Source organism: Xenopus laevis, chromosome 2S, assembly GCF_017654675.1.
Source record: "Xenopus laevis strain J_2021 chromosome 2S, Xenopus_laevis_v10.1, whole genome shotgun sequence".
NCBI classification, from domain to species: Eukaryota; Metazoa; Chordata; class Amphibia; order Anura; family Pipidae; genus Xenopus; species Xenopus laevis.
In genome coordinates, this window is record NC_054374.1 from 147,927,843 (window position 1) to 147,947,141 (window position 19,299).

A 19,299-nucleotide genomic window follows, 5' to 3' on the forward strand; every position below is an offset into this window, starting at 1 on the left:
TCTTCCTGTTACAGTTAGAGCTGCAGTATTTCTGGTCAGGTGATCTCTAAGACAGCACACAGACCATCACATAATGGTGGTTCAAGGCAAGAGATGTAAAAGGGCAATATTTACTTAAATATATATATTCCAGTTTGGTAAGATTCTTTAATATGTCACTTAATTTGATATAAACTGTTGCTTTAGTATTAATTTCGGGGGTATCGTTTTCCTTTAAAGGGGTGGTTCACCTTGAAATTAACTTTCCGTATGTTATAGAATGGCCAATTCTAAGCAACATTTAAATAGGTCTTCATTAGTTATTTTTTATAGAGTTGTTCCAGCTTTCAAATAGGGGTCACTGGCTCCATCTAAAAACAACAAATGCCCTGTAAGGTTACAAATGTATTGTTATTGCTACATCATACTAAAAGTTAATTTAAAGGTGAACAACCCCTTTAATATACAAGGTCCTGCTGCAAACACACGCATGTCCTATACAGGGTCCTGTTACAAACACATACATATTTAGGACCAGTCAAACGCCTGTAAATTATAGGATTTAATGGGAGAAAATGAAAAAGGAAACATGCCGGCAACATTCAGGTGTATCTAGGAGAGACAACAGATATTCTCACTAACTGGTATACATACATACATACATACATACATACATACATACATACAATGATGCAATATATTTAGGGGCAGATTTACTAAGCTCGAGTGAATTTTCGAAGTTAAAAAAGTTCGAACTTCGAAGTAATTTTTTGGGTACTTCGACCATCGAATAGGCTACTACGACCTTTGACCTCGTTTCGAACGGTTCAAAGTAAAAATCGTTAGACTATTCGATAATCGAAGTACTGTCTCTTTAAAAAAAACTTTGACTTCATACATCGCCAAATTAAAGCTAACGAAGTGCAATGTTAGGCTATGGGGACCTTCCAGAGCACTTTTCTACGTTTTTTTTTGGTTGAATAAAAATACTTTGATCAATTGCTAAAAATCGTTCGAATTGAACGATTTAATCGTTCGATCAAACATTTTCTATTCGATCGTTCGAACGCTAAATTCGGTGAAAAATCCTTCGACTTCAATATTCAAAGTCGAAGGATTTCAATTCGAGGGTCGAATTTCAACGTTTTTTTAACTTCGAAATTCGACCCTTAGTAAATCTGCCTCAGTGTATAGTAGACTTATTTTTAAAAACATTCACTTTAAACAGGAACTATCGTGAAAATGAAAATTTACAATAAGCATCATACTGAAGAAAGTTTGTAGATACAATTCTGTACTGTTTCTGAAGCCAACTGCTGCATGAAGCCAGAATGAAGAGAAAAAAATGCTGAGAGAGGGATAGTGAAGATAAAGTTGATTATTTCAGAAACAGTACAGAATTTTGAATTAATTGTATTTAGAAAATGTCTTATTTCAGTATGATGAAGATTATATTAAATTTTCACAATAGTTCCCCTTTCAGAGGCTTGCGCATAGGGCACAGGAAAATTTCTCTCACCAAGAATAATCTGGAACTGCCTCCTGCCAGATGTGAGAGGATGATGCTTAATGTTTCCATTCGCTCATGTGCAGTGCCCTTTTTTCCTTTAGTACAGGGTCAAGTGCCCATATAACAACTGCAAAACTGCTCAATGGCTTTTACTTCCTCTGTAATCCAGAGGTAATGTGAAATTCCAAAAAATAAATACATTGTACAAATGTGAAATTCCAAAAAATAAATACATTGTACAAATGCGCGCTTATTTAAGGCTAGGGTTTCTTTGCCAAAATGCACCAAGTGTTTTCTCTCCAGAACCTGCACAAGGCTTCCTGACATAAAAGAAGATACGCTTGCTGTGAGGGGCTTTCAGCGGATTTCAGCAGGCTGATTTTGGCCCAGCCTGGCCTATAGGCACATTACACTGACCAATTATAGATTTACAGCACAGAAATTAAGAAACAATGCAGCACACAATGAGGCAGATTTATCAAGGGTATAATTGAAAATTCTAAATTTCAAAATTTTTTATGGTCAAAACTGTCAAATTAGATAAGGAGTTGTTCAAATTCAATTTGAGTTTTTAAAAAAAAATTCTAATTTGATTTTCAAGATTTATGGCAATTTAAGAATTCAAATTAAATGATTCGCCACCTAAAACCTGCCAAATTGCTGTTTAAAGGGCATGTAAAGGCAAAAAAAATAAAATCCCATTTGTACTTGAAAAAGAAACCTATCTCCAATATACTTTAATTAAAAAATGTGTACTGTTTTTTTAACAAACCTGACTGTATGCAGTGAAATTCTCCCTTCATTTACTGCTGTGGATAGGAATTGTCAGACGGTCCCTAACTGCTGAGCAGGGAAACAATCATACTTATGAACAGCAGGGGGAGCCCCCTCCTTACTTTCCAGCCATGCAGAACTCAAGCAGCTTTGTTTATGATGATCCCTAAGCAGCCCAGACCACACTGAGCATGTGCACAGTCTTAGTCTTGCAAAGATGTTTAACAAAGTTACAAGATGGTGACCCCCTGTGGCCAACTTTGAAAGCATAAATTATTTGTTTGATTAGGCTTGTGGTGCAGTAAATTCATGTTTATGTTTAGTATACAAAATACAGCATTTCTAGCCTTATTCTATGTTAGACTTTACATGCCCTTTATGTCAATGGGAGAGGTCCAGGGATCAATTTGGAGCCGTTTACAGCCTTTTTGACTTCGATTCGAGTTTTCGAATAAGTCATCCGAGTTTTAAAAATTAAATTCGAATACATTTTGATTGTTTGAATATATGGGAGATAAGGAACGTTTTTTAAAAAGTCACAGGAATTTGAAATTTGACCTTTGATAAATGTGCCTCAATGTGTGTGGATTGTCAATATATCGGTAACGCAAAGTTTGCCCATGAAACTGAATTTACACAATCCCTATACACCTGCTGTTCACCCTTTAAAAAGTTTAGTCAATGTTTTCATAACTAATTACTTAGTAATTTAAGTCCCACAGGGAAAATCATTTTCTTGAAAGGATTGCAAACCCAAACATAACATTCAGCATAATAAAGGCAAATATAGTTGCTATGAAAATCAGTATTTGTCCATAACCTGCTGGTTCCGTCTTCATGTACTCCCCAAACAATGTTGCAGTAGTCATCAAAGAATCAATTCTCCTTGCAATATTTTGTATGTTATGCAATTAACAGAACTGCGGGGAAAGTGTACAAGGCATTGTGGGAATGGAGCAATAGCTTGACTACAACAGTATTGCTTCAAGGGGAACTATCGCCAAAATTAAAATTTAATTTAAGCTTCCTCATACTGAAATAAGACACTTTGCAAATACAACCAATTAAATATTCTGCATCGTTTCTGAAATATTATCTTCACTATCACTCTCTCAGCATCTGTTTCTCTTCATTCTCTCTTCATGCAGCAGTTGGGTGTCAGATATTCATTGACAGTTAGATCCAATATATCTTATAGGGGGGCTTCCTTTCCTAGCAGATGTATTAGAGCTCACTCAAATAACTGATTCCAGTACAAACAAAATCTAACAAAATTACTGCCTTTTGCACAAATCCTGCATGTAGAGAGACATGACGTCTGGTGATTTTAATAGAGTGAGCTCTAATACATCTTCTAGGCAAAAGGAGCCCCCTATAAGATATATTGGATCTAACTGTCAATGAATATCCGACACCCAACTGCAGAGAAACAGATGCTGAGAGAGGGATAATGAAGAAAACTTGATTATTTCAGAAACAATGCAGAATATTTAATTGTTTGTACTTAGAACTTTCTTATTTCAGATTGATGAAATTACATTAAATTTTCATTTTCGCGACAGTTCTCCTTTCAGGACCAGCAGTGCAACGAACATGAAGGGCTAAACAATGTGATCAATGGCAGTTACATTACCAAATAACTTTACACATCGCTGAAATGGTTTAACGCCTACTGATAATTTGCTGGAAATATACGAGACTCAGTTTGAACATCCTCAAACATGTAAAGTTATCGTGCAAGGGTGAAATATCCTAGTAACTGGTTAAACTGATTGCAGTTAGCAAGAGCCAAAGGCTTTGTAGAAAGGAAAAAAATGCAAAGCTTACTTTGTCTCCCTTATCATCAGGTTCCTCTTCGGTCAAAAACTCTCGCTTGGGATATGGAATCTGGCAGCCTGCAAAAACACTGGCAAGGAACAATATTGGTTACCTTCTGTCTAGTGAGTGTGTGATCATCAGCTAAAACATTGGTTTCTTTTCCCCCTCCAGGTCATTTTTCAATATTTGGCAGACTATGTGCAATTAATTGTAGTGTTCCGCCATCAAACCATTATACATTGTAAGGCTGCCAGGATTCAAGGGATTTATAATTCTAGTTCTTTATTCAAAACTTCTCTAACTTGCTACTAACTTGGAAGCTGGGGGGAAACCAGTTCAAATGTTTGAGCAGGGTATGTCGGTAAATTATATATGAGGAAACTACTGAATATCATTGAAGTTTCATTATTATGTATTTCCTTATTTAATGTTTAAGATATAATTAAAAACATGCAGATGCTTTACAGATATACAAGGTGTAAATATACGATCCAAACAGATGACAAACACTTCAAATTAGGGATGAACCGAATCCAGGATTCGGTTCGGCCTTTTTCAGCAGGATTCGGATTTGGCCAAATCCTTGTGCCTGGCCGAACAGAATCCTAATTTGCATATGTAAATTAGGGGCAGAAAGGGAACTCGTGTGATTTTTAGCCACAAAACAAGTAAAAAAATGTTTCCCCACTTTTTCCTTTTCCGCCTCTAATTTGCAAACTCGGATTCGGTATTCAGCCGAATCTTTAACAAAGGATTCAGCCGAATCCCAAATAGTGGATTCAGTGCATCCCTACTTCAAATGGACATGCAGAGCAAATGCCAAATATTCTATGATATATTCCCAGTTCAAACACAATATTTAGGCATTGGAGTTAATATTGGGAGATCTGTAATAGGCCGGTTACTCACTCTGAAGTAGGAAGTGGATCTTCTAGAAAATATGGATCCTGCATAGCTTGCTCTGAGGAAATTCTTTTGATTGGGTCCATTGTGAGCAATTTCTGAAGCTTAGAAGCAAAGAACAGAGAGGTTATAATCACACCATGAGTACATTTTATAAACAGATATCAGGCACAACTGATTTTAACATTGTCAAGAAGTGTTTACTAAAAGTTAACGCAAAATTCTCTGTAGGTCAGAAGCAGTACAGTGATGGGAAAGTAATACAAGATTTTGTCTGTTTCATAATCACACTAGGCAATTTGTATGAAATTGTGCAACCCACAGGTATCTCGAAGAGTCCGAAACCAGCATCAGAAAGCGATTCTAGTTATATCTATAGGTCCTACGATGTCCAGCTTTTCAAGCTTATAATCAATTCTGTCTGTAAGAAGGTTTGTCTGTTGCAGCTCTCCATTTAAGCCAAATAATCCAAATTTTTAAAAGCGATTCCCTTTTTCTCTCTAATAATAAAACAGTAGCTTGTACTTAATCCAAACTAAGATATAATTAATTAGGGATGCACCGAATCTAGGATTCAGTTCGGGATTCAGCCAGCATTTGGCCTTTTTCAGATGGATTTGGCCAAATCCTTCTGCCTGGCTGAACCGAATCCAAATTTGCATATGCAAATTAGGGACAGGGAGGGAAATCGCACGAAAACAAGGAAGTAAAAAACGGCTTCCCCTTCCCACCCCTAATTTGCATATGCAAATTAGGATTCCAATTCAGTTCGGTATTCACCTGAATCTTTCACAAAGGATTCGGCCGAATCCAAAATAGTGGATTTAGTGCATCCCTATAATTACCGTATATACTCGAGTATAAGCCGTCCCGAGTATAAGCCGAGGTACCTAATTTTACCTCTATAAACTGGGAAACCTTATTGACTCGAGTATAAGCCTAGGGTGAGAAATGCAGCAGCTTCTGGTAAGTTTCAACCAAAAAATTGAGGGTTTCTGCTCCCATTGGAGGTGCTGGCGTCTCGTTTTTGGACGCCGGCGAATATTCTTGGAGACTATTCTTGGACACCGGCGACTATTCTTAAACGCCGGCGACCATTTTTGTGCTTTACCAGAGTATAAGCCGAGGCAGACTTTTTCAGCATATTTTGGGGGCTGAAAAACTCTGCTTATACTCGAGTATATACGGTAATCCCTATTGGAAGCAAAACCAGCCTATTGGGTTTATTTAATGTTTATGTGATTTTCTAGTAAACTTATACAATATCAAAGGCAGAGAGCTTAAAACCCTGTTTAAATACCTTTTGCGGTATCAGGTGCTAAGCTGAAGGACCCATGCCTGCTTCCAGGGTCAAACAATACAATTAAGACAGATATCAGCAGCACAATGTCGATTTGAAGAAATTGTGAAGTTTATTGTGTCATTCAAAAAAGGGGCCCTTTTTTTGAATGACACAATAAACTTCACAATTTCTTCAAATCGACAGTGTGCTGCTGATATCTGTCTTAATTTTCTAGTAGACGTATGGCATGAAGATCCAAACTATGGAAAGATCTGTTATCAGGCCCCAAGCATTCTGGATAACAGGAATAGGATCGACCAGAAAACTCGAATCAAATTCAATTCGAATTTTAAAAACTTGATGTCAGGAAGGCTGCAAACAACTCCAAATTGATCCCTGGAGGTCACCCATTGACTTGAACAGCAATGTGGCAGGTTTTAGGTGGCTAATATTCAAATTTGAGTTCTTAAAGGGCCAATGTATGATAGATCTCGAAAATCGAATTTGAATAACTCCCTAGTCTAATTTGACAGTTTTCTGACCCTTAATGTTTAAAGTCATAACTTACATAGGACAGTCAGGTTTGCAAAAGTCTGTGTTAGGTCTGTATTTTTATAATTGTATCTTAAAGTTCCTATTATTGAAAACAATTCACATGAGCTATTGGGGGGATTCAAGATGACCTCTTAAGTCAATGTCTCACATTGGAGGTTCTTCGCCATCAATGTATTTGTGGTGATAGAGAAAACAGCATCTAACCCCCCCCCCCATGGTTTCAGGCTGAGGCACACAGAAGCACAGGTGTGAGTCACAATGCAAGGAATACATTTTTGAGCCTTTGTGCATGGCACGAACACTTACCAAGTGGAATGTTTTGCTGTCTGGTTTTACTTTATGCTTTTCCATGTATTTTATAAGGCTGCAGTTGGTGTACCTGAAACATCAAAATATGGAAAATGTACCATAGGTCCTCCAGCAAGTGCACCTGCACTCACACACACTCCTAAAATACATACACATAAAAGTATCCATGCAGTGTTCAGCTGGTTTGAGGTTAGGAATCTGTGCAGGCCAGTCCAGGTCTTCCATACCCATTCTGTAAGTTCCTGGCTTTGTGCATGATATATAGAGTGCTGACTGAACAGCAATTGTTTTTATCTTTTTTCTTTTCTGTCTAGAGGGACTTTTGTCTTTGTTTTTAACCCAAACTATGTAACTATGAATATTTTTACAGTGACATGTATGCTTCGCAGCACGTTTTCAAGAGCAGATCCAGCATTTGACGCTTACATTTCATTGGTTTGGAGGCCAACAGGGTGGATGCTACAAGGTTCCTGGCAACCTTTCAGCAATTCCGATCCACAACTATTCCACCATGAATTCCACAGGGCAGGTGTTTGTGACGACTGATGGGTGTTAGAAGGTCAAAGAAATCGAAACCAAAACCCACCCCCCAAAAAACACTTTTTTTTTTTTTTTTAATCAAAGTAACATAAAGGAACACTAGACAGTGGAATTATAGAGGAGTGCATGTAATAAATAAATCCATGTTGATCTAAGTCAGTCACTGGTAACCCTGTTTGGTTGAGAACATGCAATTTATTTTTTTTGTCAACCACCACTATTTGCAGTAGTGTACCCGTGACACTGGGGAAAATAAGTTGGGGTTGGATTACACAGCCAAGTTTGGTAGGCTGGCCCAAAAAAGAATGTCAGATGTCTTTCAATTCAGTACAATCAGCTTTGCAAATAACATGACTAATCTGTGATATACCAGCGGTGGAAAAGACAGCTGTTGGTGTGACCTACAGAAGAGTTTGGGTTTACTTACGTGTTCCTGCGGAAGTCCTTTATTAGAGTTGAATGCTCAGGCATCTTTTTAATGTCTTCCCAATCTTTATCTAAACAAATAAGCATAAATTAAAGGTTTTGGGTTAGACCGAGCGCTGGCACAAGGGTGCTCCTAAGCAGCTGGTCAATGCCACAGCGTGGGTCAGACTGAGCGCTGGCGATTTCTTTCTGTGTTTCGTGTACAAATTATTGCCAAATATTGCCTATAGCTGCTATTCAGCTTTTAAAACAGGGAATTATTTACAGTTTTAGGTTTATTGGCTGGGGCTTAAAGGGGTGGTTCACCATTAAGGTAACTTTTAGTATGTTATAGAATGGCCAATTCTAAGAAACATTTCTATTGGTTTTCATTATTTATTTTTTATAGCTATCTGCCTTTTTCTTCTGACTTTTTGCAGTTTTCAAATGGGCATCGCTGACCCCTTCTAAGAAACAAATGGCCTGTAAGGCTACACATTTATTGTTATAGCTTCTTTTTATTACTCATCTTTCTATTCAGGCCTCTTCATATCCCGTTCTCTTATTCAAATAAATGCATGGTTGCTAGGGTAATTTGGACCTTAGCAACCAGACTGCTTAAAATGCAAATTGAAGAGTTGCTGAATTATAAGCTAAATAAGTCAAAAACCTTAAACAAAAAAAATTAAAACCAATCGCAAACGGTCTCAGAATATCACTCTACATCATACTAAAAGTTATCTCAAAGGTTAACAACCCCTTTAAGAGCTCCCTTCTTTCTTACTAGAGCTCCCGAGTTAAAGGAGAAGTCAACCGTTTAGCCGAAACCCCCCCCCAAGTAGACCCCCCCTCCCCCCCAGGCTAGCTGCCGCCAGGGAAATGTCCCTAAATTTATACTTGCCCCTCGGTGCAGATTCATTCATCGGACTTCCCTGCAGCGATCTTCCGGGTCTTCGGTAAGCCGAGTGGGAGACGGGCGAAGCGGCGCATGCCCAGTCAGAGCAATTTACCGGTTTGAGACAATTGCACATGAGCCGAAATGGATGGAAATTGCCGAAGCGCCGGAATACACCGAAGATGGCTGCTGTGAAGTCTGATGCCTGAATCTGCACCGAGGGGTAAGTATAAAGTTAGGGGCATTTCCCCGGGGGGCAGCTATCCTGGGGGGGAGGATGGGTCTACGTGGGGTGGGGGGTAGGGTTTTTTTGGCTAAACAGTTGAATTCTCCATTAAGGGTAAGCGTGCTTACTGCTCAGTCACACTGCTTGCTGGGGGACATACCTGTAAATGCACTTAGAATGTAGGACCCGCATACATTGAGGGGCCTTGATGTGGCACATGAGTTTACATATTTTGGCCAAATTGTGGTACTAACATCTATTTGCTGTAATAAATCTTTTTAAAGGCAAACCGTACTCTGGCAATTTTTCTCCATTTTGAGTATAAATTAAAGGTTACCTCTAGGTTTAAAAAAAAAAAAAAAATGTATTATATTTTAATTCAGGACTGTCCACCTTGAGGCCTTTAGGGCAGAAGTAGGCCTCCACTGTGACCTGATTTATCTATGATTCACTTTAATGACATACTCATTTTAATACACTTGGCCAGCCAACATTTTGTATACTGGCCCATTCTATGGAAGAAGTTGGAGAGCGCTGTTGAAACCACAGATTCAGCCAGTTCTTTTTGTCCCATTTATTTAAATGCTTTCTGGAAATGTATACCTGCAGGAAATCCCATGACATTAAATATTCTATCCAGCTGGTCGTGATGATAAGGGTTACTAGTTTTGATATCTTCCTGTCGACAATGAAAAATTGGCTCTGACGTTAGAAGCTCTGCAAATATACATCCTATAGCCCAAATATCTTGGGGGGTGGGGGAAACACACAAAAGAAAAGGCATTAGAGGAAGACAGATAAATATATATATATTCATTTTGGTTAAACAGCACTTTGAGTCTCTTGAGGTGGCCATAGACACACCAATATTATCATATGATAGATCTTTTGTGCGATAATCGGTGCGTGACTGAAACACATGAGCAATACATATTATTCAGATAAGGCTCATGCGCAGAACATTCCTCGTGAGTGCACTCTCTTCTATGCGAGGAGTTAAAAGCTGAGTCGTTAGATATGCAGGTACAAACAGAAAATAATTCTTTAACGTTAGTAGAGTGGACAAAACATCTTTTGTATGACCAATGGACGTGGGAAAGATCGTAATTGTGTATGGCCATCAAAACAGAACAGCACTGCATTAGAATAAGTTTAAAAAGGTAACATATAGGATCAGTTATCTGGAAACCCACTATCCCATAAACTCCATTTTATTTCAATTTAACATTTTAAACATATTCCATTTTCTCTGTAATAACAAAACAGTACCTTGTACTTGATCCTATCTAAGATATAATTAATCCTACTAGGTTTATTTAATGTTTAAATTATTTATTTATATTTTAGCAGAGAACGCATAAAATTCCAAATTACGGAAAAACCCAATTTCCAGAAAACGAGCATTCTGCTCCCGTACATGCATTAAAAATAAACTGATGACTGAATAGTTTCAGAGGATATATAAAAAGTGAGCTAAAAACATTCATGACTTTTTTTTGAAAATTCCCAGTCTTTCCTTTTTTTCCCCCCATGGACAATAACTTTTATAACACAATTTCATTATAATTTCCAAAATCACTCAGATGTATAAAAAGAAGTGTGACAGGTTTTACAATGACAGCTTTCGTAAAATTGAAAATAATGACCCCTGCCAGCCGACCTTAGTGGAATTGCAAAGTGTGTGTGATATAAAAGTTTAGCTGCCGTTGAAGTCAAGAAAATAAAACTTCTACATTATTTAGCTTATAACAAAACCACTTTAGAGCTCTGCCAATCCACCAAAACTATTTTTGACTTGAAAAACAAATGAACCATTTGGAAATGCATCCGAAGAGGGGAGGAACATTTTAAATCTATATATTTTGAAAAGGAGCACAGCAAAACTCAAATGGAAAACGTGTTATATTCATGAGAACAGAGTTTACATATATGCGGACTTGAAAGTTAAAAGGATGTTTATTGCATTTTCCATGAATAACTTACATTTTCCACAAAATGAACGTTAATCTTTTGACATCTTATTTTTCACAAGCTGAACAGCTTTACATTTAGAGCTATGATTCATGGACACGTTTTGCAGTTACACGTGCCCTACATATTTAATGGTACACTCGCTTTAAATTCACTGATTTTACCATGCTTAAAATGTTGGCCCTACCTACTTTGATTTCTACTGATGTCAAACAATTTAGACGAATAAGATCTAGTTCATGAGTAGTAACCCACAAAAGCCAATCTGATGTTTGCCTTCCAATAATACAACAGTAAATTCTATCCATTAATTGGCTGCTAAGGTTACTAGAACTAGGATCCTCCCAACAGCCTTGACTCATGGATATCTGACAAAAAATCAGTCAAACTGTCAGAAATCCATCAGTCAAGGTTTAAATAAAAAAAAAAAACCATTGGGCCAGGACTGTTGGTTCACCAATGTGATGCTCTCTAGATGGGTCTCTGTAGGTCGACAGTATGATCTGAACATTGGCCCAGGGGCCAAATGATCAGATCCTCCCAATTTGGCCCCGTTTTGAATGGTGTTAGAAAAGTAATATTTTTTTTTTACTTTTCATCCTCATATACATATTGGCATACAGCTTTTAGTTACATACATGGGCTGAAATCGGCTGACAACTTGATAGCTGCTGCTGAAGGCATCATCTTACTAGGGGATCCCCAACCTTTTGAACCCGTGAGCAACATTCGTAAGTAAAAGGAGTTGAAGCAAGCATGAAAATTTTTCTTGGGGTGTCAAATAAGTGCTGTGATTGGCACTGATTTGGTAGCCTCTATGAGGATTGTCAACCTACATTGTGGTTCTGTTTGGCAGTACACCTGGTTTCTATACAACCAAAGCTTGTCTTCCAAGCCTAGAAATCAAAAATAAGCACCTGTTTTGAGGCCACTGGGAGCAACATCCAAGGGGTTGGCGAGCAACATGTTGCTGACGAGCTACTGGCCGGGGATCACTGATCTTACTGGCCAGAGTACGGTGCAAAAGCAAATGGTTATATGCTCAGGGATCAGTGAATTAATTAATGAATCCTATGGAGTCAGGAAGGATTTTTTCCCCCTCTGAAGTAAATTGGAGAGGCTTAGAAATGGATTTTTTTTTGCCTTTCTCTGAATCAACTAGCAGTTAGGCAGGTTATATATATACTTAAAATGTTGCACTTGATGGACATCTGTCTTTTTTCAACCTAACTTACTAACTAACTATGTAACTTACTAACTAACTATGTAACTTACTAACTAACTATGTAACTTACTTACTAACTATGTAATACTTACTAACTATGTAACTTACTAACTATGTAACTTACTAACTATGTAATTTACTAACCATGTAACTTACTAACCATGTAACTTACTAACCATGTAACTTACTAACCATATAACTTACTAGCTATGTAAATAACTATCTGGTGAATTCAGTAAGAGGCAAGTGGATGTTATGTTCTCCAGATGGTTCTGCATAAGAATTTCAAGTGATCCAAACATTGGTTGGGGGTCAAACTGAGCAAAACTGTGCTAATTTGGCAACCTGCCACACAAGTGCATCTTCCTTTGCATGGTCAGTTTATAATATAGAGGTCCAGCTGAGGGCTTATGGCGAGAGATTGTGATGCCCCCAGCCACAGTTTGTCCACAGACTTCTATGTGTTACATTAACCATTTTTATCACAATCTGACCCATGTGTTACATGTACTGAATATTTAATAAATGGCCTATTATATGTATTAGCTGGCCGAAAACATCACAAATTGTAAACTGGGAATATTGGCAGGCATAAAAATAATCAACCTTAATTCAATTTGTGAAAAGTGAATTTATGCCAACACATTGCATGTTATTGTGAATCCATGACTTGCTCAATAATAATACTGTACTGCCAGCTAAACTATGTCTGTGCTGAGATTAGGATAAAAAAGAAGTAGCTTTATTAAAAAAAACAAAAACCTACCACTACGCTCCAAGGAAATTAAAAATAGATGCCACTCTTTTAAATACAGCTCACAGTTCTGTTAATTTAAAAACATTTCAAAGGTAAACTGGTAAACTGGAGCAGGAAGGACAGAGGGCAATAGAAATAGGTGACAGAAGCATGAAAATATAAAAGAATAAAGCATATGGAATTCATATACCTTCACTGAGTAAAATATAAAATATAAATCAAATAAAGAGGAAGCATGCTAAAAATGAAAAGAATGGGAAGTGTGGAGAGAAAGAAAATGCAAATACTACAAAAGTTAAAACTTGAGCTAGTGCTGAAAGAATGAAATGAAAGCATGGACAATAAATCTAGCAATCTAATCCAAAGGAGAAATATGAAGCATCACAAGAGAGGAAAGCAATAGGATTTGTTATACTCACCAATAGCTTTGGTATAATGGCGTGCCCCCAGCAATAATTCTGGGGCGCGATACCAGAAAGTAACAACTACAGGGTCTAAATCTGCTAAAGGCTTTAAAGGTGAATTAAATAACCGGGCAAATCCCATGTCCGCTGTAAAACAGGAAAGCTAAGTATTACTTGTTGCATAGGTTTACTTAGATTTATATCAAACATATGTTTGCTATAATTATTCAGCACAAGAATGATTGAATAGCTGAGAGACGGGGGCCATATTCATCTTATGTTATAAAGGTGCCACAGATCAATATTAACATACGATAGCTCTTTGCTGAAGAATACACACAGGCAGTAAACATCTATGCTAAACTGGAACCAAAGCAGAACTTGCACTAAATTGCACCCTGGCTATCCTTTTTAATTAAAATCTAAAAAAATTCAGGCTAGTACAAAATTGAGGTTGATACAATAAGTCCCCCCCCCCATTGCTCCCTAGGTGTCAACATGTAGGTTAAGAGGAGTTTGATTGTACTTTATACTCTTTATTGCTCTGATAAAACACAAGGACCGGGATCAAGTTCAAGATCATGGTTGAACGGTCATACACAACATACACTATATTCTTAAAGGAACCGTTCAGTGTAAATATAAAAACTGGAAAAATAGATAGGCTGTGCAAAATAAAAAATGTTTCTTATATAGTTAGTTAGCCAAAAATGTAATGTATAAAGGCTGGAGTGACAGCTTTTTCCTGCTTTTCAGCTCTCTACCTCTGAGTTAGCGACTAGAAGGGGGCCCACATGGGACATAATTGTTCAGTGAGTTTGCAATTGATCCTCCGCATGCAGCTCAGATTCAAAAGCAACAGTTATGACCCACGTGCCGTCCCCCTCAAGTCACTGATTGGTTATTGCCAGGTAACCGATCAGTGGAAACAAAGAAAGCTGCAAAGCAGAAAGGAGTGTTCTGCTGTGTTAGACACCCAGTCACGCCATCCTTTATAAATTACATTTTTGGCTAACTATATTGGAAGGTTTTTTGTTTTTTTTTGCACAGCCTATTTACCAGTTTTTATTTTTATAGTGAACAATTTGTGTCATGAAAATTCAAGCTCCAGCACATGGAAACAAAATAGTTTTTAACTATAAATACAAATTCATTGCTCTATCCAAAAATAGTCAGTTCCCCATTCTCAGCTTTCGCTCTCTCTTCAATTAGAACAAGATTCTTCGTACAGCACTAGATAATTATTAATTAAAATGCATTTATTGGATATGTATGACAGAACCTGGTTAACAGCAACGTTTCAGGTCACATTTGGCCTTTTATCAAGCATTTTGAGGCAAACACACATGGTCATGTGCTTGCTTTGCCTACCCAACAAGGCTCATTTACAATGCAAGCCATAGCTGCAATTAGCTTATTTATTAAACAATTTGTTACCTTTCCTCTGAATTAATGCATCTCCCACCCAGATCCAATGCCACCCGTAATTCTTATCTAATAATAATGTGCAGCTATAAATGTCATAGTTTTATCATACAAACCTATTTTTACTCGTCCTCGTTCTGGACCTTCACCCATTACCAAAATATTTGCCGGTTTCTGAGGGGAAAGGTTTTTAAAAAGAAAGGCTTAAAGGAAATTATTGACTAATATGAAGAATCATAAAATGATAAAAACATCACATATATCCCCTCTTTCTACTATTAATATGGTAATATATCTTTTCTCCCCACAATGTAACATTTTCCCCCCAAGATTCCAGGCAACTGTATCCATAATAATAACATTTCACTGCAGATTTGTGCTGGTTGATACACTTTCAGACAACTGGAAACAACCTGCACAATTTAGGAAAGGGGTTACACCATTCCCTGTGTGTAATCCAAGTGGCTATAGCTGCAACATAAAAAGAGCGCCATGTACTTGTACTAGGCAAAGGCGTGAAGATGTTAAGGGTTTATTGACAAAGAGTCTCACGAGACTCGAAACATGTTGTGTTAAACAATAAACACTGAAGTTTGAGCAGTTAATCTGCGTTTGAGTCGATCCTTGTGAACTTTAAACCTTGTGAATGTTAAGGGTTCCCTTATGCTCAAGAATAATCTCCATCATGGACAAATAAATGTAGGCACACAACCTTGGTAACTTAAATTATCCTTGTATTTTACAAGAGGGGGTACTTTATTCACTATATCCTCCACCCCTAAGAAATATGAGAGAGAGAGAGAGAGAGAGAGAGAGAGAGAGAGAGAGAGAGAGAGAGAGAGAGAGAGAGAGAGAGAGAGAGAGAGAGAGAGAGAGAGAGAGAGAGAGAGAGAGAGAGAGAGAGAGAGAGAGTGTGTCTTGCATATTATTATTATTATTATTAACATGTATTTATAGAGCGCCAACATATTTCAAAAAGCTGGTTTGAAAATGTAAGAAAAAAAAGGCTACAATGAAACGGAACAGTGCAATGAAGATTAAAATAAACTATTTTCATCAGTATTTGCAGATTTCCTTAGGGATAACCATATAGTGAGAGTGCATTTGTCATAATGTATTGAGTCAATTCTGAAGCCATATCACCCCAAGGGAGTAAAGTATTTTTTTATTTTATTTACCATGGACAATAATAGGACTGATGATATTAAAGGTTTCCCTTCAAGGGCAACTTTCGTGAAAAAGAAAATTTAATATAATCTTCAGTATACTGAAATAAGAAATTTTCTAAAGATGATCAATTAAAAAATCTGTACCGTTTTTTTAAATAATCAAGTTTATCTTCACTATCCCTCTCTCAGCATCTGTTTCTCTTCATTCTCTCTTCATGCAGCAGTTGGGTGTCAGATATTCATTGACAGTTAGATCCAATTTATCTTATAGGGGGCTCCTTTTGCCTGGAAGATGTATTAGAGCTCACTCTTAAAATCAGCAGACATCACGTCTCTCTACATGCAGAATTTGTGCAAAAGGCAGTTCTTTTGTTAGATTTTGTTTTTACTGGAATCAGTTATTTGAGTGAGTTCTAATTCATCTGCTAGGAAAGGAAGCCCCCCCTATAAGATATATTGGACTGTCAATGAATATCTGACACCCAACTGCTAAATGAAAAGAGAATGAAGAGAAACGGAGGCGGAGAGGGGAATAGTGAAGATAAAATTGATTATTTCAGAAATGATGCAGAATATTTAATTGATTGTATTTAGAATATTTCATATTTCAGTATGATGAAGCTCATGCTAAATTTAAATTTTCACGTTAAAAGCACTATAGTGTGGTCAAAATGCCACGATTGCTAAAGGTTAGAAAACAATATTTTAGATGCTCACTAGTAGCTAAAAGTATATTTTCTGTCATATAACTGTCTCCACTGACTGAGCCCTAATCCATAGATTTATAATTGCATGGAGTTCTAATGCAGCTCCTGGAATCACAAAATTGTAACAAGGTGAAACTGAAGCCCCTGAGCCAGTGATCCCCAACCCTTTGAAGCCGTGAGCAACATTTAGAAGGAAAAGGAGTTGGGGAGTAACACAAGCATGAAAAATGTTCTTGGGGTGCCAAATAAGTGCTGTAATTGGCTATTTGGTAGCTGCTATATGGATTGTCAACCTACATTGAGGCTCTGTTTGGCAGTACATCTGGTTTTTATGCAACTAAAACTTGCCTCCAAGCCTGGATTTCAAAAAAAGGCACCTGCTTTGAGGCCACTGAGAACAACATCCAAGGGGTTGGAGAGAAACATGTTGCTCATGAGCTACTGGTTGGGGAGCACTGCCCTAAGCCGTGATGCCATGGAAGTGGAACCTACATGGAAATTCTGTAATAGCCGTTATGAGTAAGCATCATTAAGATGAAAACATAAGAAGTTCATTTGGCTCTGACACGGGCAGCTAATTGGAAAGCTAAGGATATAAAAAAAAAGTTTTAATAGAATACTTTGAGAGCAACAAATAAAGCCCCAGCCAGTCTATATTAGCATCAGACTGTACGTATCTGGCCTGTGTCTAGAAAAATTCTCATTAGTACTCGCTTCTCAAAATAAGATGATAATCCTTTCACAGCCAGAGCGCCCCTCTGAATATAAATTAGCCAAGAATTAATCTGCCCATCTTGTTTTGCTAAATTTGTGTTTTTACATATTTCGTTTTACTTTATGAAAACTGTTATATTCCGTGATTTTTTTTTTTGGCCGTTAGGCTGCTTATTCCATTTGTGGAAAAAAATTAAAATTGTAATGTATGTTGTGGGTAGTATTATGCAGACTGATCCAAAACCCACAAGTCGGCAAGTGTGGGCTGTAGCAGCGATATTCCAGCAGATTACAGGCATTTTGTTTCTTGCATAGCACCACCTGCAAAATCAGCTTCCTCAAATTCCAACTCCTTCTGACAGCCATTACTTGCATCTGTCTCATTAGTGCTATGGATATCAGAGAAGCAGGGCGGAAAAGGGGGTACTGCTGTCCCAGGCCCGGATGGTTTGGGGAGTTAAGGGGGGCCTGGCCATGCTGCACTTACATGCATAGCTGGGCCCCTGCCGTGAGTGAGCTGCAGACTTCCAAAGGGAGGGTGGGATACAGCTCCAGTTCCTGTATCTTGCTTCCTGTGCTCTCATTCGCCTGTGAAGTGTAAGTCCCGCAAAGTCGCATGGGGATTGGATGGGTGAAGTTTGAACCTCCCCTCCAGTTTATCCAATAGCCATGTGGCTTTAGCGGGACTTGCACTGTGCAGTGTTTTTTTCTTATAACTTGTAGGGGGCCTGGCCACATATGTTTTTTTTTTTTTAGCTTGTAGGGGGTCTGTGGCCACCAATGTTTTTTTTTCTTCAACTTTTAGGGGGCCCTGACCACCAAAACTTGTAGGGGGGTCTTGAGCGCCAAAGTTCTTTTTTTAAACGTGTAGAGGGGCACTTAATGTTTTTAATGCTTGTGTCTTGTGTGGCCTTGTACTGAATCGTTAGGGTGGACGGGGGCCCAGAAAATTGTGTGTGTGAAATTGTGTGGGCCCCGTGATTTCTGATGGCAGCCCTGGGAACAAGCATATAAGTAAGGACAGCGTGTCAAATTGCGAAGGCTTCAGGTTGGGAGCAGGTTGCCTTTTTACTGACCCACAGATGTAAGTTATTTTATTTAAAATGTTCGGCACCTGGGTTTTCCTGACAAGGGGTCCTTGCTAACATAGAGAATCATGCTTTACGGGGACAGAAAAATCTCACTATTATTGTTTTCCTACCAGCATGTCTTACTACAAGGATATAAACAAAATTATGTTTCTTAAATTTGATACCAGAGGGTTTTGAATAGCTCCCATACCAATTTATTGATACTGTTGTGAGGGGAAACTGACCCTAGTGTTTGTGAATGGAATAGAGGCCTTGGACAGGGACTGTTGTGAATAATCTATATTTCTGTAAAACAATGCAGAAATAGACTTGCTTGAGTGTATTTAAACTTTTTAAAGAAATCATTGCTTATCCACAAGATGACAACAGCATTATATGTAGGCTTAAATGGATAGGCTTAAATGGATACTGTCATGGGAATAAAAAATGAATCAGTTAATAGTGCTGCTCCAGCAGAATTCTGCACTGAAATCCATTTCTCAAAAGAGCAAACTGATTTTTTTATATTCAATTTTGAAATCTGACATGGCGCTAGACAATTGTCAATTTCCCAGCTGCCCCTGGTCATGTGACTTGTGCCTGCACTTTAGGAGAGAAATACTTTCTGGCAGGCTGCTGTTTTTCCTTCTCAATGTAACTG

At 37.9% G+C, this 19,299-nt stretch overlaps 1 protein-coding gene across 2 annotated transcripts in view; it reads right to left on the reverse strand.

Moving 5' to 3' along the window:
- Positions 1-19,299, reverse strand: part of cdk8.S (cyclin-dependent kinase 8 S homeolog) — a 76,087-nt gene that overhangs the window by 11,334 nt on the left and 45,454 nt on the right. The window contains exons 5-11 of one of the 2 annotated variants that reach the window (XM_018248353.2): positions 15,095-15,152; positions 13,569-13,700; positions 9,800-9,943; positions 8,098-8,167; positions 7,128-7,200; positions 4,991-5,088; positions 4,091-4,169 (exon numbers count right to left, since the gene is read on the reverse strand). In XM_018248353.2, the coding sequence (XP_018103842.1) occupies positions 4,091-4,169; positions 4,991-5,088; positions 7,128-7,200; positions 8,098-8,167; positions 9,800-9,943; positions 13,569-13,700; positions 15,095-15,152 (654 nt within the window). 2 annotated transcript variants of the gene reach the window in all.